At 45.9% G+C, this 23,722-nt stretch overlaps 1 protein-coding gene across 4 annotated transcripts in view; it reads left to right on the top strand.

Moving 5' to 3' along the window:
* The window catches only part of TMEM63B (transmembrane protein 63B), a 128,320-nt gene that overhangs the window by 4,009 nt on the left and 100,589 nt on the right, over nt 1-23,722 (top strand). For 2 of the 4 annotated variants that reach the window (XM_063918829.1, XM_063918826.1), the window contains exon 1: nt 21,202-21,271. The exons of 1 other annotated variant lie outside the window; for it this stretch is intronic. In XM_063918829.1, the coding sequence (XP_063774899.1) occupies nt 21,255-21,271 (17 nt within the window). In that variant the 5' untranslated portion in view covers nt 21,202-21,254. Of the gene's footprint in view, nt 1-3,405; nt 3,426-21,201; nt 21,272-23,722 lie in introns of those variants that run through there. One more of the 4 variants, XM_063918828.1, reaches the window with a different exon arrangement.

Below are 23,722 nucleotides of genomic sequence, written 5' to 3'. Positions count from 1 at the left end.
CACATTTAAAGGGGTCTATTCATGAAGCAGTGAAAACAGTGGAGAAGTGAGCCAGTGGAGAAGTTGCCCATGGCAACCAATCAGCTGCTCCGTACAATTGTATAGTATGCAAATTATAAATGTTACTTCAATGCTGTATTGGTTGCCATGGGCAACGTCTCCACTGGCTCACTTCTCCAACACTCTTCGCTGCCTAATGAATAGACCCCTAAATTCCTTTACTGCAACAAACAGAATTGAACATTGTGATATCACATTTTTTTTAATAATAAATAACTCGCCCAGCTGCCATTTAGAAAAACCTGGTTCCAGGCATGAGATTGTTAAACCTCCCACCTGATATACATTCGGCAGACCTGCCTCGGGAAGCCGGGCATTTTCTAGACTTAGATTAAGACAATGTGTACAGTAATCTGCTATATCCCAAATGACCTGTTGTTTCATTATGGAAATAGAGTCTCTACCTCTGTAATTATACAGATATGTAGGGCCAAATGTAATAGCCTGTGGGTTGCTGAAAGTGCTAATGTTTCGGTGACTTAACCTCAAGATTTAAATTGATTTAAAAAAAAAAAATGAATTAAAAAATGAAAGAATGCTGCAGTAAACATCGTGGTTACATTGAAACGTTGTCATTTCCGCAACCCCCAGGCTGTTACATTTATCCCATAGGATACAAAAGAGGGTGATCTCCTGCTGACAAAGGCTAAGGCCAAATGCTTAATTAGCGTGGGTTTTTCTGTCTTCAAAATGCACTAATTTGCAAACACATTTTACATATATTAAACATTAACAATTAACACTTTACCGATCCCATCACTGACCGCAGCACGTGTGGGTGTATGGGGACCAGCCACAGTTTTTATGTGGTATATATGTATGTGTGAACTGGGGGCCGCTCTGGCCATAGTGTTGGGACATTACTCCCTAAACAACACCTGGGTGACTTGACAAAACGTAGTGTGATCTCATGTCAGACACAAATTCCTGGCATTGCTTTTGTAGACTGAACAAATTTACTTTCACTTCAGAGTTTCGGCCAGTTTCCTTTGAAGTTCCATGCAGAGGGGAAACGGTCACTGTTACAGAATCCTGGGCTCCTTGTGATTATTTCACGCGTTCTGTAAGCTCATGCCACCATCATGTACTGTATGTGTGACTATTGAGTCTATTCATGAAGCAGTGAAAAGTGTGGAGAAGTGAGCCAGTGGAGAAGTTGCCCATGGCAACCAATCAGCATTGATGTAACATTGATAATTTACATACTATAAAATGATACAGAGCAGCTGATTGGTTGTCATGGGCAACTTCTCCACTGGCTCACTTCTCCACACTTTTCACTGCTTTATGAATAGACCCCTATGTACTTAACAGCGTTCTGCCCCGTTGCCGGTGCCTGATGCAGCTATGTGTCGTTCCAAATACTTGCGTCTGTTTTAATCCCTTTAGGACCTGTGGGTTTTGCATCATTTTGTGCTAATTTAGTATTACATGTTCACTAACCTGTCCAGTGAGGCACATGTTCCCTGGCAGAGGAGTGTTTATATGATTTCCATCATACATGTTTTGGAGCGGGAACAGTCACAATCCTGGATTTTCATGAACCGCGGACAGGGTGTTGACCCGTTTCCCCCAATTGTAATGGCCTAGATCTAGGCACAGTTTATCAAGCCTTGGAGAGTGATAAATTGCACGGTGATAAAGTACCAACCAATCAGCTCTTAACTGCCATGTCACAGGCTGAGTTTGAAAAATGACAGTTCGGAGCTGATTGGTTGGTACTTTAGCACTGTGCAATTTATCACTCCAAGGCTTGATAAATCTGGCCCTTATTACTTTATTACAATAGGTCATACTGATGCCTTTAAATGGGCAATACTGTAAGTGCCAGGTGTATCTGACCCCACTATGACCCATAGATTATACTGTGGCCTGGTGGTAGAACCTGACCTTGATGGTAAGTGTCCAGGCCTCGCTGTGTTGCTGAATGTTATCAGTGATTGTCCTGTAATCTCCATATGCAGCTGCCATGTGTACTGATAACCCCACACACTCAGGTCGTCCCCTTACCGCTTCCTCCACTAACCACAGCCAATCGCTGAACTCTTCATTCACGGATAGACTAACAATGACATACTGTATACCCAGCAGAATGAACAGTAATATAATGAACATATCAGAGGAGATGAGGGGCAGGAAGCAATGTAATAACAGCCAGTAGCATATACAGGGTTACTATAAAAGAAATAGACACTTTCAACGTTTTATATAAACCAAAGTACTATTGATATAGTCAAAATACTTACATGGATATGTAGTATATGTCTAAAGGTAGGTACACACTGATAGATATATCTGCCGATCAATTGATCGGCAGATATATCTATCTATGGACTGATCGGGCAGTGTGTTGAGCATACACACTGCCCGATCCGTCGGGGACTGACATCATGAACTGGGCGGGCGTGTGCACACGCCCGCCCAGTTCAGCTGTCAATCACCGCCGGCTGCCACAGCATGTGTATGGGCGGTCGGCCGACCGCTCGTACACACACAGCGTCACGCCAATATATCGGTAGATATAGTGGCTGTCGGCTGTGCTGCAGGGCCGACGCGACATGTCTGTGAACTACTGAGTTCACAGACATACTGTTCGTACACACTGGCCGACGGACCTGCGATATATTGGCCGTTTTAGAGAACAGACGATATATCGGCCACTGTGTACCCAACCTTTAGTTTCTATGACTGAGGGTTCTATTTACTAAGCCTTGGATGGAGATAAAGTGGACGGAGATAAAGTAACAGCCAGTCAGCTTCCAACTGCGATGTCACAGGCTGTGTTTGAGAAATGACAGTTAGGAGCTGATTGGCTGGTACTTTATCTCCGTCTACTTTATCTTCATCCAAGGCTTATTAAATAGACCCCTAAGTTACAAATCTTCTATTTGTGAGCCTTGTGTCTCACGAAAGATATTAATACAATAATCCATTTCGTTCTAAACACTCCGGAGCATTTCCTTGTCAGCACTCGCAACAGCAGCTGCGATGCCTTGCTTCAGATCTGTTACACTTACAGGAAGTGGAGGAACAAGAAAGGTCACAGCTGGGAGGACAGTCTTCACGACTGCAGCTGTTTGTGATATCAGCATCAAGTGAGCAGCTGTTGTTGCGTCATGTAAGCAAAATGGCTGCTACGCCGGAAGAGAAGGCATTTTGTGCGCTAGAATTAGCGAAAACAAACTTTGTTGCTGTTGTACAGCGGCATTTTAGAACACGATATGGGAAACTTCCACCTACAAGGCAGTCCATCTACAACTGTATCCGAGGCACAAGCGGATTGTGTCGGCAAGATCTACACGCGCAGCCCTAAGAAGCTGACAACACCTGCAAGTTTAGAATGACAGTTTCCACAACAGACTAGGGTAAATTTTGCGGAGACGTTTACAAATATTTCCATATCGGCTACAGTTACTGCAAGGTTTAAGTAACGACGACAGACGTGCACGTCATTCTTTCTGACTTGGGAACGAATTAGATTATTGTATTGATATCTGTTGTGTAACGAAAGGCTTACACATAGAGCATTTGTAACTTAGTGTTCACGCTAGGCTGTTTTAGCAGGGCGCCGCGCCATGCCCGATTCTTTTTATTTTTTTAAGGGCAATATCCGCCCTGCCAATTCTGCGGCGCCCTACTAGAACAGCCGCCCGCTTTCTGCCCTCCCAGCGTGTAAAGATGCCGTGCGCATACGCGCAGCATTCATTCGCGCTGTGAGAGAGCTTGGGGAAAGCCCAGCACCTCCGTAGGTGCTCGGCACGCCCCCCAACAGTGACGCCGCCGGCCGCCCACGTTCTGATCCGTCGGAATCGGCCATATCATTTAAAAAAATTGTCCGGTGTGTACCCAGCTTTAGTCATTTCTTTTATAGTAACCCTGTATAATGGATGGGGATATAATGTAGGGATCAGATGATATAGAATGTCAGTAGCAGTGTAAATATATCATGGATGGGAATATAATGCAGTGATCAGATGAGATGGAAAGTTAGTAAGAGGTGTAATACCATCCAGTGGAATATATCATGGATGGTAATATTATGTAGGGACCAGATTAGATAGAAGGTTGGTAAGTGGCATAATAAGTCAGCACACTATATAATGATTTGTAATATAATGTAGGGGTCAGATGAGAGGTCAGTAAGCAGTGTAATAATAGCCAGCAGACTATATAATGAATATATAGTGTAAGGATCAGACGAGAGAGGTCAGTAAGCAATGGAATAAATGGTAATCTAATGTACAGATCAAATGAGATGGGTTAGTTAGTGGTGTAATAATAGCCAGCAGACTATACTGTATAATGAATGGTAATATAATGTACGGATCAGACAAGATAGGTTAGTAAGCAATAGAATAACTGGTAATATAATGTACAGATCAGATGACATAGGATAGAAAGTGGTGTAATAACAGCCAGCAGACTATATAATAAGTGCAGGGCCGGTTCCGGGGCTTCTTGCTCCCCGGGCGGCATTAGGGGGCATGGCTTCATACAGGGGGCGTGGTCAGTTATACCCCCTGTACTGTAGTAGGATGTGCGGTGCGCGATGACGTCATTGCGCACCGCACAGCAAAGGTCCTCTCCACGAAGGAAAACTAGACGCTAAGCGTCTAGTTCCCTTCGTGGAGAGGACCTTTGCTGTGTGGTGCGCGATGACGTCAACGCGCACCGCACATCATTACAGTTAAGGTCCTCTCCAGGAAGGGAAACTAGACGCGGGCAGCCCACGAAGCTCACAGCGGGCAGCCCACGAAGGGAAACTAGACGCGTAGCGTCTAGTTTCCCTTCACCGGGCAGCGGGGGGCACCACAGCAGCAGCGGATCTTGCCATGGTGCGGCGCCCTCCGGACGGCGCCCTCCGGAAGGCGGTGCCCCGGGCAAAAGTCCTGCTTGCCCGTGGCAAGATCCGCTACTGAATGAGTGACAATTATAATGTACAGATCGGATAAGATAGAAGGTTGGTAGGAGATAAAGGGGGACATTTACTAAGCAGTGATAAGAGCGGAGAAGTGAGCCAGTGGAGAAGTGCCCCTGGCAACCAATCGGCACTGAAGTAACATCTATAAAATGATTGGTTGATGGGGCAATTTCCCCACTGGCTCACTTCTCTGCTCTTATCACTGCTTAGTAAATGTCCCCCATAATAACAGCCAGCAGACTATATAATGTGGTAATATAATGTACAGATCAGACTAGATAGGTCAGTTAGCAATGGAATAAATGGTAATATAATGTACAGATCAGATGACATAGGTTAGTAAGTGGTGTAATAACAGCCAGTAGACTACTGTACATAATGATTGGTGCTGTAAAGTACGTATAAGATGATATAGAAGGTCAGTAAACCGTGTCACAACAGCCTGCAGAAAATGAAATGATTGGTGAAATGGGAAGTCAATGAGCAGACTAGTTAAATAAATAATGAATGATAATATAATGTACTGATCAGTAAGCCATGTAATAACATCCTGCAGAATATATAATGACAAAGGTCCAATCTGTTTGGAGTTTTCACCCACATGCCAAATATATACTGCACTGACTGATATGAGGCGCAGTGTAATTGCCGTGAGGGGAAGAAGCTGTGTACCTGCTCTGGTCTGGCGGGAAATCAATATTTAGCACTGGTTATCTCTACAAATTGCACCAATAAGAAGTTATTTTTCGGCAGAACGTGTGAAGATTGTACACGGTTATAGACTCATCATGATGGGGAAAGAGGGGGCTCATTATTCTCAGGCCCAGGCTGCTGGCAGTGACTGAGCTTTAGACATAGGTTGACAAATTACATTTATACACTGTCCAGTCACATAATTATGACCATCAGCTAATTGCCAGAGTAACTACTTCGGAGCCCCATATGCAGCAGGGTTCGCCAAACACTTTTAGACACATATCTCATAGCCCCGGGTTCATTTTGACGGTGAGCCGCTCCACTGTAGCATGTCGGTCGGCCCTCACCCACCTTTTGTAGCCAATGTTCAACTCTCACATCAATGGCACGTGGTGCTCCGCAGTTTCCACATCAGTTCTTGGCAATGGTGCCATTTGTCCGGTCACGATACACCTTCACCACAGCAGCACGCGGGCAGGTTACAAACTGCGCTATGTCAGACATAATGCCACCCTTGGCCCGAAAGCCAATAATCATCCCATTTTGCAACTCTGATAACGGCAATGAGGGATGTGTGCAGACGGCCTGCCGCACACGTTGTATACCCATCAAGCCAGCGCACGACACATTACGTGACTTCATGGGCTACGCGCTGCCAACGTCAAATGTAGGAGGTGGTCAAAAGAATGTGACCCGACCATGTAGCTCTTTCTCTCATAGGTTTTCATAAAAAAATAACACAAGGCTCTTCATTTGGGGTTGAGGGAAATTATCAAGTAGAAGTTTCCTTTATAAGACCATTATGGACCTGGCTTGTCCTGTACATGACAACTGAATTTTCTGATATTGTGTTGGGGATAACTGAAAAAAAGCTGTTTTTCTATCTAAAAAAAAAAAAAGACAAAATCCTACAGTGAAGCCGATTTGATTGTTTTTACCCGCAGCTACCACTAGGGAGCACAAAACGGAGTAATTCAATTGTTGCTCCATTTAGACACTCCTAGTAGAAGCGGGGATGCCATTTCTTCTCGTAGCCTCCTGAGGTGTCAGAAGAAATGTGCGCTAAATCAGCACTTTGGGCATCCGAACAGGAGTTTGGACGCTCAAAGCAAGACTTTAGAGGGGTTTAGCCATTTTTTACGTGGCTAAACCCTGTCTGTTCGGGCACGACATGTGCAATATGCATGTGCGCCCAAACAACAATTGAATTGTGACAATTGTATGTGCGATTACAGAGCTGTAACTAGACATTTTGGTGCCCTGTGCCAGAGAGAGAATTTGTCGTCGTCCCCCACCAATATGCAAAACCGTTACAGTGAGCTGCAAAAATATAGGGGTGTGGCTTCATGGGGAAGTGGCGTGATCACATTATATCAGGTATAGCCCCTTTTACACATTATGCCAGGTTGAAGCCACTTTTACACATTATGCCAGGTAGGACCACCTTCTAAACAGTATGCCAGACTGAGCCCCTTTTATGCATTATGCCAGACAGAGCTCCCTTCTGCAGCGCTGTCTGGCTACTTATGTGAGAAGAGGTAGCCAGGGCGGGCAGTGCAGCTGAGTTACATGGTGGCCTGGGAGGCAGGTGGATGGACTCCACAGTATGACGGCGGTGACGACACGACTGAGCGGGTGTTGCCTGGGGTACTGCGCCCACAGTTACGGCTCTGCAGGATTATTAGACACCCAAAGCAATTGAATCCCCCCCTCCTTTGATATTCCATCCTTCTTTAAGAAAAGAAAATTCCTTGTGTTAAATTTTATAGTGACTAACCCCCCCCCCCCCCCCCCCCTTCCCCCAGGCTCCAACCCTAACCCTCAACCCAATACTCACCATTGGGATGCTGTTGGTTGGGGTGTTTCCGACGTCTGGGTTCCGTGCAGTGTTGGGACTCTGGGGTTGGTCACCTGACCGCCGGTATGCTGACCAAATCCCCTTTATTATAGCATTTCTCTGTTTCGTCCCTTTACTGTATCCCGTAGTGCATTAGAGATGTATTATTTAGGTCAGTGGCAGCACTGTAGGAGCTTCCCACACACACACAGTGGAGAGGTCTGAAACTATCCCTCTCCCCCATGCAGCCTTGGTAAAACTCCCTCCTAACACATGTGAAGATTGCCTAAGGTAGAGCATTCAAGCTCTGGAAAAGAAAAACCTTTATTTCTGAGCTTGATACATTCAAAGCATAGATGTACCCATAGAGTACATGAGAACATCAGGCAGCAAGAACATTGGTCAGTAAAACAACTAAGTTAGGGGTTAACAGCAGACCGAGTATTCTGAGGCCAGGAGAATAACAGGCAGAATAGTATGACTTTGTTATATGGGAACATTCTCTAACACCTCTGCGTGCTCTTGTACGAACGTGCACCTGCTTTATTATTCCTATACCCTGGTGGGTGAGGGCATTTCAAGTCCATGTCTTCACTCTTCAACAGCCAACGATGTCCAGCAACTCTTTGTTGCCTATCGTAATTCATTTCTGCAGGAGATAAATTTTTAAAAAAAGGAAAAAAGCAGATGTGTGCAGTTTCCCGTCAATATCCAGGGGTAGCTGCTTCATCAAATGCCAAATTCATTTTTTTTTTCCCCATTGCAGGGGCAGAAATAAAGCTGTATTTTAAGTCTCTACATGCTACCAGTGTTTCAGATGACCACTCAGAACATCTGGCCTCTTTTGGTCATAGTACTGATGGATAAAGGTGAAAATTGACCTGATGACACATCCTATAGAAATGACCAAAGCCCAGGATCCATATTATGGCTTTAATGTTGTTGGGAAATGACCAATCTGTGATGGCCTGATATTTGTCTGGCTCATTGCACAATCACTTGCCTGAGATTATCGATCTTAAAAATGTGACTTAATCAAGTCCGAATGTGTATTTATCTTATTTGGCATATAAGGGGGTTTTTCTTAACCTTTCCAAAACCATTCTCTCTTGGTTGTGATGTTCCATGAGAGAGAGAAAGAGATTACCAAAATGTCATCCAAATAGACGGCCGTGAATTTACCTAAGAAATCTGTGAATACATAGGGTTATTCAACGTGCGGCCCTCCGGCTGCTGTGGAACTATACAAACCAGCATTCCCTGCCACAGCTTTGCTATGAAGACATGGTGAAATTGTGGCAGGTTCTGCTGGGATTTGTAGTTCCACAATAGCTGGATGGCTGCATTTTGAGTACACCTGGTCTACATAGTCTATTGACCAGAAGGAGTACTAAATGCCAGTCTCTCTGTAATTCTGATGCGATTATTTGCACCTTTAGACCAGTGTTAGAAGATGTTTACACCTACAGTATAACTGTGTATAGGGGAGGTTGGGCTGCACATACTAATTCTAAACCTTGTAAGAGGTGCCATCATGCTGAGAAAGATGCAGGTGCTCACTCCAAACATGAAGAACACTGGCATTCAGAACAGTTATAATAAGCTGCAGTTTAACAGGGTTAGGGCTGAAATGCCAGCGGTCCGACTACCGGTTTAGAATCCAGAGGGGTCGGGTAAGTATGCTAACCCTCCGACCCTAACACTCTAACCCCAGCCTACACCTAACCCTCCCCCCTGCAGCCTAATCCTCACCCACCCCATGGGTGCCTAAAACTGATCCCCCCCACACACACACACTCCCCTCCCCTTTCCGCAGCCTAACCCTCCCCACTGCAGCCTACACCTAACCTTCCCCCCTGCAGCCTAATCCTCACCCACGCCATGGGTGCCTAAAACTGATCCCCCTCCCCTTCCCGCAGCCTAATCCTCACCCTCCCCATGGGTGTCTAAAACTGATCCCCCCCCCCCCCCCCCCCCCTCCCCGTCGGGATCCGGTCTGTAGGTTGACAGTAAGTAGGTCGACATGTTCTAGGTCGACGGATGAAAAGGTCGACCTGAGGTTTAAAAGAAAAATAAATTTTGTGGATTTTTTCATATTTAACAATCCACGTGGACTACAATTGGAACGGTAACCTTGCCCGAAGCATGGCGAGCAAATCGGTGCACTAATTGGGGTTCCCAGTCACTGTACGGAGAGAACGACACCAAAAAAAATTAAAACCTCATGTCGACTTTATGACTTGTCGACCTAAAGACCCTGTCTACCTAAACATTGTCGACCTTGCATACCACACCCCTCCCCTTCCCGCAGCCTAACCCTCCCCTCTGCAGCCTAATCCTCACCCTCCCCATGGGTGCCTAAAACTGATCCCTCCCCGCCCTTTCCTGCAGCCTAACCCTCCCTCCTGCAGCCTACACCTAAACAACCCCGCCCCCCCTGCGTCTTACCTCTCCAGAGGCCCGGCAGTCACTTGTTCGGGATCCCGGCTGTCGGGGACGCCGGTACCGGGTTTGTGATCTTATTTGGTCTGCAGCGCCAGCATTCCGTGCAGTGTCTGGAGTACGGTGTCGGTATTTCGTCTGCCGGGATCCTGCTCTGGATAATATTTTACATGGAGTAAAATCTACGTGCTTGGCATATATTTTGCCCAAACAATATGGGCCCACCTGTAGTGATGAGCGGATTCGGTTTTACTCTGTTCTCAAAACCGAATCTTATTGGCTATCCAAAACACGTGACATCAGTGAGTCAATAAGATTCGGTTTTGAGAACCGAGTAAAACCGAATCCGCTCAAAACTACCCACCTGCTACGGCCAGGTGACCTCATCAGGTGGGTTCCTAACATTCCTGTTGTTAAAGTTCAAAATGATAATTGTATTATAGTAATAATTCAGTCTATAATTCTTCTGATTGTCAGTGACCCTCAGTATAACCTTGTCACAAAGGTAGAAATAAGAGGATGTGGGTACTTAAAAAATAAATAAATAAATAAATTCTGATCATAATTAGATGACTGAGGTTTGAGCTTAAATTTATAATTTTACAGCTGCTTAAACCCCAATCAGGAAGATTTCATTACTGGCACCCAGGATGTGACCATTTGAGGACCTCTGGTGACTTCTAAAGATGTGGCCACGTTTGGCACGCCAAAGACTTTTTGAAAGTTAGCAGCACCAAGCATCCTTTCCAGTCTCTCTCACAATATGCACCTTATTCACATCACTAATGGGGCAAGAGTACAATGTCAGGGTATCCTGACTTCTATCAACAGCTAAGTCATTCATCTGGGTAAGAAAGGCAGAAGACCGTTCTGATACGAGCGACCTCGCCATGTATCGTCATGCTTAGACTGAGACTTCATACTAATTTCTTTTTGGTACATGTATTAATCTGTGAGCGACTTTGTATAATAAGACTTAAAGTATGAGTTGCTGCCCGCAGCCATGCGCCTAAGTTGTGCCAAGCATCTTCCGCCATATGGCCCAACAGCACTAGGTGTATGAGGACGTGTATGTGAGCAGTAACTCTGTCTCCTGAACCATCTGAGGGGGTAATTCCAAGTTGATCGCAGCAGGATTTTGATAGCAATTGGGCAAAACCATGTGCACTGCAGGGGAGGCAGATATAACATGTGCAGAAAGAGTTAGATTTGGGTGGGTTATTTTTATTTCTGTGCAGGGTAAATACTGTCTGCTTTATTTTTACACTGCAAATTAGATTGCAGATTGAACACACCCCACCCAAATCTAACTCTCTCTGCACATGTTATATCTGCCTCCCCTGCAGTGCACATGGTTTTGCCCAACTGCTAACAAAAATCCTGCTGCGATCAACTTGGAATTACCCCCTGAGTCAGGACTTGTGGTTGTTTGGTTAGTGGTTGTACTGGACTTGTCTCCTCCGTAAATCATGCCAGTGATAACGTGATGACTGCACCCAGTATTTGTGCAGCCCTATAGAACAAGCTTCCGTTTTCACATGGAGCAGCCCCTTAGTATTATTATTACAAATAAACATAGAATTTGACGGCAGATAAGAACCACTTGGCCCCTGTTTTTTTTTGTTTTTTTACTATATTTTTATCTCAAACCTTATAGATGGGGTCTGAGAGCCAGTGCACTGTAAATTTAATGTGTGAGTGTGTGTGCTGGCTCCTCCCCTCTATGCCCCTCCTATCAGACTCTGTTTTAGAAAAAGTGCCCTCAGAGGCGGGCACGCTCTGGAAGAGCTCCAGAGGTTTTATTTTATTTTCTTTTTATTTGAGCTTTTTTCCACAGATAAACAGTTGGCCACTGTTTATCTGCCACAAGGGGGGAAATCCAGTCCCACCTTCAGTGGCCGGCGCCCAGATTCCCGGTTGCTGAGACTGCAAAGTCTGTCAGTCCTGAGATGCCTCACACCGCAGCTTACTGTGAGCTCGTGCTGGAGCCCCCTCGCAACCCGCCGAATCCCCAGAACTGGCTGAAGCCAGGTAAGTAGCTCCTGGGAATCCGGCTAGCCGGATCCCTGGGGTTAGTGGCACACACCCGCCAGACTCGGCGGTAATACTGCCCGGTGCCTTATCAGCATTGGAGGAGGGCTGTACAGGGCGCCTGTAATAGACGCCTCAGCGCGAGTATGCTAGATGCGCTGGGGAAGGGGAGACAGAGCACATTGCGCCTTTTTCTCAGATAAAGCTAGGTGGGGCGGAGTTCACTGCTGACGTCTACACAGCCTGTGTGAAGATGGCGCCATTTTAATCTGCACGCTGCTCCTGACTGAGGGGACATCACTACTCTGAGGTGCTGTACCAGAGGGGGCTAGTGTGGGGATCAGTGCCTGACAAATTTATATAACACTACCTAATAAGGGTGTTTATCTAGTACTGCCTGGGCTATACTGGTATCGGCATTAAGGGCGGGTGGTGGCTCCTTCCCTCAAAGCGGATGGGGAACCTTCGGCCCTCCAGCTGTTTAACTACACATCCCAGCATGCCCTGCAACAGTTTTAGCATCACCAAATAGCAAAACTATAGCAGGGAATGCTGGTATGTGTAGTTCAACAGCTGGAGGGCCGAAGGTTCCCCATCCCTGCATTAAAGGCTCTCTCCTTCAGACACTGCTTCAGTGGGCTGTGTCTGATTCCTATCTATCTATCTATCTATCTATCTATCTATCTATCTATCTATCTATCTATCTATCTATCTATCTATCTATCTATCTATCTATCTATCTATCTATCTATCTATCTATTATACAGTACCAGTCAACAGTTTGGACACACCTTCTCATTCAATGGTTTTATTTATTTTTATTCTTTTCTACATTGTAGACGAATACTGAAGACCTCAAAACTATGAAAGAACACATATGGAATTATGTTGTAAACAAAAAAGTGTTATACAAATCAAAATGTTTTCTATTTTAGAATCCTCAAAGTTGCCTCCTTTTGCTTTGATGACAGCTTTGCACACTTGCCATTTTCTCAATCAGCTTCATGAGGTAGTCTCCTGGAATGGTTTTCCAACAGTCTTGAAGGAGTTCCCAGATGTGCTGAGCACTTGTTGGCTGCTTTTCCTTCATTCTGTGGTCCAACTTATCCCAAACCATCTCAATTGGGTTTAGGTCGGGTGATTGTGGAGGCCAGGTCATCGGACGCAGCACTCCATCACTTTCCTTCTTGGTCAAGTAGCCCTTATATAGCCTGAAGGTGTGTTTGGGGTCATTGGTGGTCATTCCGAGTTGTTCGCTCTCTAGCTGCTTTTAGCAGCATTGCACACGCTAGGCCGCTGCCCTCTGGGAGTGTATCTTAGCTTAGCAGAATAGCGAACGAAAGATTAGCAGAACTGCTACTAAATAATTCCCTGCAGTTTCTGAGTAGCTCCAGACCTACTCCTAGATTGCGATCACCTCAGTCCGTTCAGTTCCTGGTTTGACGTCGCAAACACGCCCTGCGTTTGGCCAGCCACTCCTGCGTTTTTCCCTGGCACACCTGCGTTTTTTAGCACACTCCCGGAAAACGCTCAGTTACGTCCCAGAAACGCCCCTTTCCTGTCAATCACTCACCGATCAGCAATGCAACTGAAAAGCACCGCACGAACACCAGCAAATCTACTAAGTTTTGTGTTAAATAACTTGGCGCATGCGCGCTGCGTACCATGCGCATGCGCATTTTCCACCTAATCGCTGCATTGCGAAAAACGGCAACGAGCGAACAACTCGGAATGACCACCATTGTCTGAATAACAAATGATCGTCCCAGTAAGCGCAAACCAGATGGGATGGCATGGCGCTGCAGAATGCTGTGGTAGCCATGCTGGTTAAGTGTTCCTTGAATTTTGAATAAATCACCAACAGTGTCACCAGCAAAGCACCCCCACACCATCACACCTCCTCCTCCATGCTTCACAATGGGAACCACACATACAGAAACCATCCGCTCACCACCTCTGCGTCTCACAAATACCTCGGTGATTGGAACCAAAAATCTCAAATTTGGACTTGTCCATTCCTTGTGTTTCTTGGCCCAAACAATTCTCCTCTTCTTGTTCATCCTCAATAGTGGATTATTCGCTGCAATTCGACAATGAACGCCTAATTGACGCAGTCTCCTCTGAACAGTTGATGTTGAAATTTGTCTGCTACTTGAACTCGGAGAAGAATTTATGTGGGCTCTAATCTGAGGTGCTGTTAAGTAGCAGTTTCTGGGGCTGGTAACTCTAAAGAACTTATCCTCTGCAGCAGAGGTTACTCTTGGTCTTTCTTTCCTGGGGCGGTCCTCATGAGAGCCAGTTTCATCATAGCGTTTGATGGTTTTTGCAACTGCACTTGAGGATACATTCAAAGTTCTTGAAATTTTCCGTATCGACTGACCTTCATGTCTTAAAGTAATGATGGACTGTTGTGTCTCTTTGCTGAGTTGAGTGGTTTGTGCCATAATATTTGATTACAACAGTAGTCAAGTAGGGGTGTCCACTGTGTACTAACCCTACCACTGCACAACACCACTGATGGTCTCAAACACATTAAGAAGGCAAGTAATTCCACAGATTGACTCTTGACCAGGCACACCTGTTAATTCCAAACCATTCCAGGAGACTACCTCATGAAGCTGATTGAGAGAATGCCAAGAGTGTGCAAAGCTGTCATCAAAGCAAAAGGGGGGTACTTTAAGGAATCTAAAATATAAAACATAGGTAGAGTTGTTTAACATTTTTTTTGTTTACAACATAATTCCATGTGTTCTTTAATAGTTTTAATATCTGCAGTATGAATCTACAGTGTAGAAAATAATTAAAATAAATAAAAACCAATGAATGAGAAGGTGTGTCCAAACTTTTGACTGGTACTGTGTGTAAAAAAAAAAAATATATATTAATATAATTTCTGTGTCTCCTTGTGAGTGGCTGGAAAAGGTGCCTCATCAAAGGCTTCACAGAAGATATTCACCTGTAAAGGGTGTTCTGCTAACTTTACTTGGACTTCCACGGAAGCTTAATTATTATGTGATAAGTGTACTGAAGAGTCTGAGTCTCACATAGTCACGGAGACCCAGGCATTGCTCTTACACAAAATCTGCTTATCCAACATGGGTGGATTCTCAACTTACAGAAGTCCCTGTTGGAACGGACTACGGTTTCTGGGGATAATCCTTGACACTGTGTCCCAACGGATTTTCTTACCTCTAGACAAGGCCCAGGCGATTCAAGCTATGGTTCGGTTGGTCCTGCAACCTCGTCAGGTCTCCATACATCTCTGCAGCCGTCTCCTGGGCAAGATGGTAGCGTCCTTCGAAGCCATTCAATACGAAATGTTCCATTCCCGCCCCTTTCAATTGGATCTACTCTCCAAATGGACGGGGTCACACCTACATTTGCATCAGATTGTCCGCTTGTCATCCCCGTACCCCCCCTTCCTCCCCCCTGATTTCGTCTGTCTCTTCTGTGGCGGTTATAGAGCACACACCTGTTGCAGGGTCGGTCCTTCAACGTATTGAACTGGGTTCTCCTGACCACAGATGCAAGCCTCAGAGGTTGGGGAGCGGTGACGCAGGGTTCTCGCTTCAAGGGCAGTTAGTTCAGAGAGGAATCTGTTCTTCCGATCAACATTTTGGAGTTGAGGGCGATATTCAATGCTCTGTCAGGCTTTCCCTCTACTGCAGGGACATCCCATTCAGGTACAGTCTAACAACGCTGTGGCGTTCATCAATCGCCAAGGCAGAACCAAGAGCAGAGCCTGTATGAGAGAAGTGTCCAAAATCCTGAATTGGGCAGAGACGTACGCTTCCGCATTCTCAGCAATCTTCATCCCCGGTGTGGACAACTGGAAGGCGGATTACCTCAGCAGACAGGATCTGGACCGGGAGAATAGGCCCTTATACCTCATTGCTCGGTGGGGAGTTCCAGAGATCGATTTGATGGCATCTCGCCACAACTTCAAACTCACCCAGTATTGTTCACGGACACAAGATCCGGGTGCGGTGGCAGTGGATGCACGGACAACTCCCTGGTGCTTCCGGAAAGTCTACATCTTCCTCCTTTTCCCCATGATTCCTCGAATCCTGAAGTGGATAAAATGGGAGGTGGTGCTAGCTATTCTCATAGCTCCGGATTGGCTTCGGAGGGCGTGGTATGCAGACCTGTTGGCCCTACTCATCGACGATCCGTGGCCCCTCCCGCTACGAGACGATCTTCAGCAAGGGCCTTGCATTTATCCACACTTAAGTCATCTACGTTTGACGGCGTGGCTGTTGAGACGGCACTACTAGCCTGAAAAGGTATTCCACGATCGGTTATACCTATCATGCTCCGTGCTAGAAAGGAAGTCACTTCCACCGCATTTGGAAGGCTTACGTGATCTGGTGTGATGGTAAAGAATATCCTTCTACTGTTTTCAGCTTGGGTCGTGTCTTACGTTTTCTGCAGATGGGTTCGGACGCGGGCTTACGGTTAGGGTTTCTTAAGGTACAGATATCGGCCCTGTTCTTCCAACAACGATTGGCCCTTTTACCTGAGGTGCAAACATTTATGCAGGGTGTGGTAAGGCTACGGCCCCCCGTTTACTGAACCCACTGCTCCTTGGGGCTTGGCTCTTGTACTGGATTTCCTCAAGAGTTCATCTTTTGAGCCGTTAGTCAGCTGACCTCAAATATCTCACCTGGAAAACTGCTAATCTCCTTGCCTTGGCTCAGAGGTTGTCTGAATTGGAGGCTCTGTCTTGTAGCCCTCTTTACCTAATTTTTCATGCCGACAGGGCAGAATTGCGCACAAAACAGGCTTTTCTCCCTAAAGTAGTTTCTGAGTTCCATATCAACCAACCTATTGTAGTCCCAGTTTTTTCTACTGCCTCTTCAGGTTGTCGGGCGCTGGATGTGGTGTGAGCTCTTCATATCTACGTGAAGCGCACTGAAAAAATTAGCAAATCTGACTCTTTGTCCTTTTTATGATGCCAATAAGATTGCTTGGAGGCTGGCCAGTCAATCTATTGCTCGCTGGGTCAAACTTTATCATTCAACAGGCTTATTCTTGGAAGTCTCAGCCTCCGCCATCGTCTGTTACGGCTCATTCTACACGCTCGGTGGGTTCTTCCTGGGCGGCTGCCCGGGGAGTTTCCACTTTGCAGTTATGCCGTGCTGCTACTTGGTCGGGCAGCAACAAGTTTGTTACGTTTTGTAGGTTTAATACCTTGGCGGCGCCTGACTATCTCGGTTTGTGCGTTCTGTTCTGCTGAATGCACAGCACCCTCCCACCCGGATTGGGAGCTTTGGGACATCCCCACTGTGATCAACAGCTCCAGTATTGCCTGTGGATGCTTTAGAAAATGTGATTTTGGTACTCGCCGATAAATCCTTTTCTCGGACTCCATAAGGGATACTGGACGCCCACCCGGTGCTGTTTACTACTGCAGACTGTTTTTGGTTGTGTGTTGCTTGTTTGCATCTGCTGTTCAGTCATACTGTTACTAGTTTTTCTGGTAAACTGTTCTCTTCTTCTCCTCTCCAGTCTTGTCCGTTCTCTTCGGGCACAGTTTTTCTGAATGGAGTCTGATAAGAGGGACATAGAGGGGAGGAGCCAGCACACACACTCACACATTAAATTTAAAGTGCATCGGCTCTCGGCCCCCATCTATACCCCACTGTGACCAACAGCTCCAGTATCCCCTATGGACTCCAAGAAAAGGATTTATCTGTGAGTACCAAAAACCCATTTTGATCCTGATTTCTTTGTAAGGATATCCTTATGTCTATCCTATGCATGTTTAAATTGCTCTACTGTCTTAAGGGCCCCACACACTTGCCGATGCAATCCATTTTGACGATGATCGATCATCGTCCAAATTGACTTGCGTTGCAAAGCGATGGAGAACCAACGATGAACGACCGCAGGGCCGCACATCGTTCATCGTTGGTGCATACACACTGAGCAATATGAACGATTTCTCCTTCATTACTGAATGAGATCGTTCATATCTGCTGCACACATTGGCAAGTGTGTAAGGCGCATCAGCCGCTACCACCTCTGATGGGAGTCTATTCCACTTGTCCACTACCCTTTCTGTGAAGTAATTTTTCCTCAATTTTCCCTGAATTTATCTCCCTATTGCTTCTCTTCATTTGGAGAATGTTTCCCTCCTGGACTTTGTTAAAACCCTTGATATATTTGAAAGCTTCTATCATGTCCCCCCTTTCCCTTCTCTGCTCCAAACTATACATATTGAGGTTTTTTTTAGTCTTTGTGGGTATGTTTTGTGATGTAGGCCATGCACCATTTTAGTTGCCCTTCTTTGTACAGTCTCTAATGTATTAATATCCTTTTGAAGATATGGCCTCCAGAATTGAACACAGTATTCTAGATGAGGCCATACCAATGACCTATACAGTGGCATTATTACTACTTTCTGCTGCTGATTCCTCTCCCAATGCAGCCAAGCATCTGACTAGCCTTTCTCAATGCTTTGTTACATTGCTTACCTGCCTTTTAAGTCACCTGAAATAGTGACTCCTGGATCCCTTTCCTCCTCAGTAGTTTCCAGTATAGTGCCATTAATACTAATATTTAGCCTTTGGATTTTTGAGACCCAAGTGCATGATTTTGCTTTTTTTTTTGGCATTAAACTGTAATTGCCACACTCTTGACCATTCCTCTAGTCTACCGAGAGCCTCAACCATCTGTTTTACCCCACCTGGTGTGTCTACCATGTTGCATACTTTTGTGTCATTTGCAAAAAGGCATACGTTCCCTTTAATGCCATTTGCAATGTCACCAATAAAGATGTTAAAAAGCACTGGTCCAAGTTCATATCCCTGGGGTGCTCCACTGGTAACATTTTCCTCCTGTGAATGCACTCCATTTACCACAACTCTCGGTTTTCTAGCCTGCAACCAAGATCTTATACATTCAATAATCCTAGTATCCAATCCCAAACTTTCAAGTTTATCTAGCAGTCTGCAATGTGAAACAGTGTCAAAAGCCTTACTAAAGTCTAGATAACCTATATCCACGGCTCCACCTTTATCCATCACTTTAGTCACAGTCAAAAAAGTCAATAAGGTTTGTTTGACATTATCTCCCCCCCAGTGAATCCATGCTGTTTGGGATCCTGTAAATTGCTGGATTTGAGATAACCTACAACTCTTTCTTTTAAGAATGTTTCCATCAATTTCCCTATGACTGATGTAAGACTCACTGGTCTGTAGTTGTTTGCCTCTTCCTTGCTTCCACTTTTGTGCAGTGGGACTACGTTCACTAGTATTTATTAATAGTTTCTTATATAGCGCAGCATATTTCGTTGCGCTTTACAATTAGAACAACAGTAATAGAACACAACTGGGTAAAACAGATAGACATAGAGGTAGGGAGGCCCTGCTCGCAAGCTTACACTCTTGTTATTGTTTATATGGTGCAACAAGGGGTCCACAGCGCATAACAAAGGACATAAACAAATGAGCCAAATAGGAAAACAATGACTTACAGAACAAGACAATGTAAGACAAGTACATGGTAGATAAACATGGCTTCATCACGGACAGGACACTGAAATAAGTATCAGGGTGGCAGAAACTGAGGGTTAGGTGCCATTGTAAGGTGTATGCTGTAGTAAAAATGGTCTAAGCGAAGGAAAAGCACATGAGGGGAGAGGGCCCTGCTCGTGAGAGCTTACATTCTGAATGGGAGGGGCAGACAGACGGGTGACACAGATGGGGTAGGAGTGAGCGTGGAGCAGAGGGTAAGGATTGTCCCATTGATTTCCATGTGCTCAACAGAGCTCTCGTTCCGCAAAGACATAATGCAGGTAGCATAAGTCTGCTGGAAGCTGGTGCAGTCATCTAAGATATATATGTAGGAGACAAGTTTGCCCTACAGTGATTCCATATACTGTACAGCTGAAATGTAGACACTCATTCAGACGTGTGCAGACAGATACACAATAACAATAGAATCAGGGGCAGACGGCTATCTATAAAGTGAAGCCGTAAATATGTTCAGGGCTGTCTGAAGTCAGGAGAATAACTGTAGATAAGCTGAGTCCGCTAGGAGCATGGATAGAACAAGAGCAGTAGCGGACTAGCCTGAATGCTATAACCGGCTACCTGTGAGGCCACGTCTGGATACAAAGCACCTGTGACCAATCGCAGCTCCTCTATCAACCTCCAGCTACCGCAGTGAGACAGACTGCAGTGTTGGGGAATGAGCACAGAGGCTGTAGCTGCGGAAGCCTGATGGAATGTTAATGCAATGTTCCGATCGGCAAATGCGGGGGTCCATGCACCTGTGAGAGGCAATGCCTATAGTATCAGAACATGCAATGGTCCCATGCAAGGTGCAAAATATGTACCAGAAACAGGCCTTCCCCGTGCACATGACTTCTTGTGCCGCTGTAGCTCTTCCACCTTTACCTCTTATCAAGGTGAAGCAGGAAGCAGTACTGACCATGTGTAAACATCTCGGCAGCCAGCGTGGGGAAACTACCCCCTCCGGCGATCCCTGCCACAGCACATCAGCCTAGTGTCGATGCGCTGGGTCTCAGCTTCAGGCCGCCTCCACTGCACATGTGCGAGATCTCACAATCCATCATAAGATCTCCCGTGTGCAGTCCAGACCCCAGCAGCCTCCGCAGTTTATATGGTTTCATACATAAAGAGGGATGTTGTTAGTGTCAGAAAGCGCTGGTTATAGCACATTGGACGCTCAACACCTCATCTCTCCCAGAATGGCACAGAGCTTTACATACACGCCCACAAGTTATGGCGGTTCCATGCGCTCACGTTGGCACCACCCTGAATCACACAATATTGCTGAAAGACCAATTGGACCGTGTTCCGTCCGACTCGGAATATAATAGAGAATGCATAAAATCGCATATATCCCACGATGATCAGGTCTGAGGAGAACTGGTGATGTTACCCATAGCAACCAATCAGATACTGTCTATCATTTCTCTATTCCCTTTTAGAAAATGATAGACACCCTGGAAAAAAAAATGGGTTCAGTGTGCCTGTGTGTTGTCACTATCCCATGCTATATAAAATGGTATCATATATCACACATACATGTGACTCATAGCTAAACACTGTCTGCTATCTTGTTTTCTCCAGCATACACGTATAGGAGCTGTGTCAGCATGCTGCTGCATTATATATGAGGGAACGGCCTGTCCCACAGGCAGTAATACACGCCGGAGAATGTCGCAGCTCTGCTCTGTCTGCCTGCTGAATTCCCTAGCTTATACAAAGCCACCTATAATATACATATAACCTGAAGATGACATATGTTATACAGTAAGTATTATACCACCGTGAGGGCTGCAGCAAAGCCACAGGGTACTTTATATACTACATAGAAGATAACATGTAGCACAGAACACGTTAACACGTTGAAATAAACTACATACATACATACATACATACACTGTAAACTCTTCTAGAGATATATATATATATATATATATCTATTTCTCTTACGTCCTAGAGGATGCTGGGGACTCCGTAAGGACCATGGGGAATAGACGGGCTCCACAGGAGACATGGGCACTTTAAGAAAGAACTTTAGGTATGGGTGTGCACTGGCTCCTCCCTCTATGCCCCTCCTCCAGACCTCAGTTTACTACGGTGCCCAGAGGAGACTGGGTGCATTACAGGGAGCTCTCCTGAGTTTCCTGAAAGAAAGTATATTTGTTAGGTTTTTTATTTTCAGGGAGCCTGCTGGCAACAGACTCCCTGCATCGAGGGACTGAGGAGAGAGAAGCAGACCTACTTCTGTGAGTTTCAAGGCTCTGCTTCTTAGGCTACTGGACACCATTAGCTCCAGAGTGATCGGTACGCAGGTCTCACCCTCTGCGTCCGTCCCAGAGCCGCGCCGCCGTCCTCCTCGCAGAGCCGGAAGATAGAAGCCGGGTGAGTATGAGAAGAAAGAAGACTTCAGAGGCGGCAGAAGACTTCAGATCTTCACTGAGGTAACGCACAGCAGTAAAGCGCCATTGCTCCCACACAGCACAGTCACTGTAACGGTGCAGGGCGCGGGGGGAGCGCCTTGGGCAGCAATAAAACCTCTTTTTCTGGCAAATGTGTATATATATACAGCTGGGCACTGTATATATAAAGAGCCCCAGCCAGGTTTTTTTCGATATTTGAGCGGGACAGATGCCCGCCGCCGAGGGGGCGGGGCTTCTTCCTCAGCACTCACCAGCGCCATTTTCTCCACAGCACAGCGCTGAGAGGAAGCTCCCCGGACTCTCCCCTGCTTATCCACGGTGAAAGAGGGTTTTAAAGAAGGGGAGTGGCACATAATTGGCGCAATATACAGATTACAGCGCTATCTGGGTAAGCATATTGTGTTTTTTCCTGGGTCATTAGCGCTGGGTGTGTGCTGGCATACTCTGTCTCTCCAAAGGGCCTTGTGGGGGAACTGTCTTCAGATAAGAGGATTCCCTGTGTGTGTGGTGTGTCGGTGCGTGTGTGTCGACATGTCTGAGGTAGAAGGCTCTCCTAGGGAGGAGGTGGAGCAAATGAATGTGGTGTCTCCGTCGACAACGCCGACACCTGACTGGATGGATATGTGGAATGTTTTAAGTGCTAATGTGAATTTATTGCACAAAAGATTAGACAAAGCTGAGGCTAGGGAACAGCCAGGGAGTCTACCCATGTCTGTCCCTATGTCGCAGGGACCTTCGGGGTCTCAAAAGCGCCCACTATCCCAAATAGTAGACACTGATACCGACACGGATTCTGACTCCAGTGTCGACTACGATGTTGCAAAGTTACAGCCAAAAGTGGCTAAATGTATTCGATATATGATTATTGCAATAAAAGATGTTTTGCATATCACAGAGGAACCCCCGGTCCCTGACACGAGGGTACACATGTATAAGGGAAAGAAACCTGAGGTAACCTTTCTCCCTTCTCATGAGCTGAACGAGTTGTGTGAAAAAGCGTGGTAATCTCCAGACAAAAAACTGCAGATTCTCAAAAGGATTCTTATGGCGTATCCTTTCCCGGCAAAGGACAGGATACGGTGGGAATCCTCCCCTAGGGTGGACAAAGCGTTGACACGCTTATCCAAAAAGGTAGCGCTGCCATCCCAGGATACGGCTACCATAAGGGATTCTGCTGATCGCAAGCAGGAGGTTACTTTGAAGTCCATTTACACACATTCTGGTACTTTACTCAGACCGGCTATTGCGTCGGCTTGGGTTTGTAGCGCTGTAGCAGCGTGGACAGATACCTCATCAGCGGAGATTGAGACCCTGGATAAGGATACTATCTTATTGACCCTAGGACATATAAAAGATGCTGTCTTATATATGAGAGATGCTCAAAGAGACATTTGTTTACTGAGTTCTAGAGTCAACGTCATGTCGATTTCTGCTAGACGAGTCCTATGGACAGGTGATGCCGACTCAAAACGGCATATGGAGGTTTTACCTTACAAGGGTGAGGAATTGTTTGGAGAAGGTCTCTCGGACCTGGTCTCCACAGCTACAGCTGGTAAATCCAATTTTTTGCCTTATATTCCCTCACAGCCTAAGAAAGTGCCACATTATCAAATGCAGTCCTTTCGGTCACAGAGAAACAAGAAAGTACGTGGTGCGTCCTTTCTGGCCAGAGGTAAGGGCAGGGGGAAAAAACTGCACAACACAGCTAGTTCCCAGGAACAGAAGTCCTCCCCGGCCTCTACAAAATCCACCGCATGACGCTGGGGCTCCGCTAAGGGAGTTCGCCCCAGTGGGGGCA

The sequence above is a fragment of the Pseudophryne corroboree genome, chromosome 4, assembly GCF_028390025.1.
Source record: "Pseudophryne corroboree isolate aPseCor3 chromosome 4, aPseCor3.hap2, whole genome shotgun sequence".
Classification (NCBI taxonomy): Eukaryota; Metazoa; Chordata; class Amphibia; order Anura; family Myobatrachidae; genus Pseudophryne; species Pseudophryne corroboree.
Note: the sequence above shows the minus strand (reverse complement) of the source record. Positions and strands in the feature narration are given on the sequence as shown.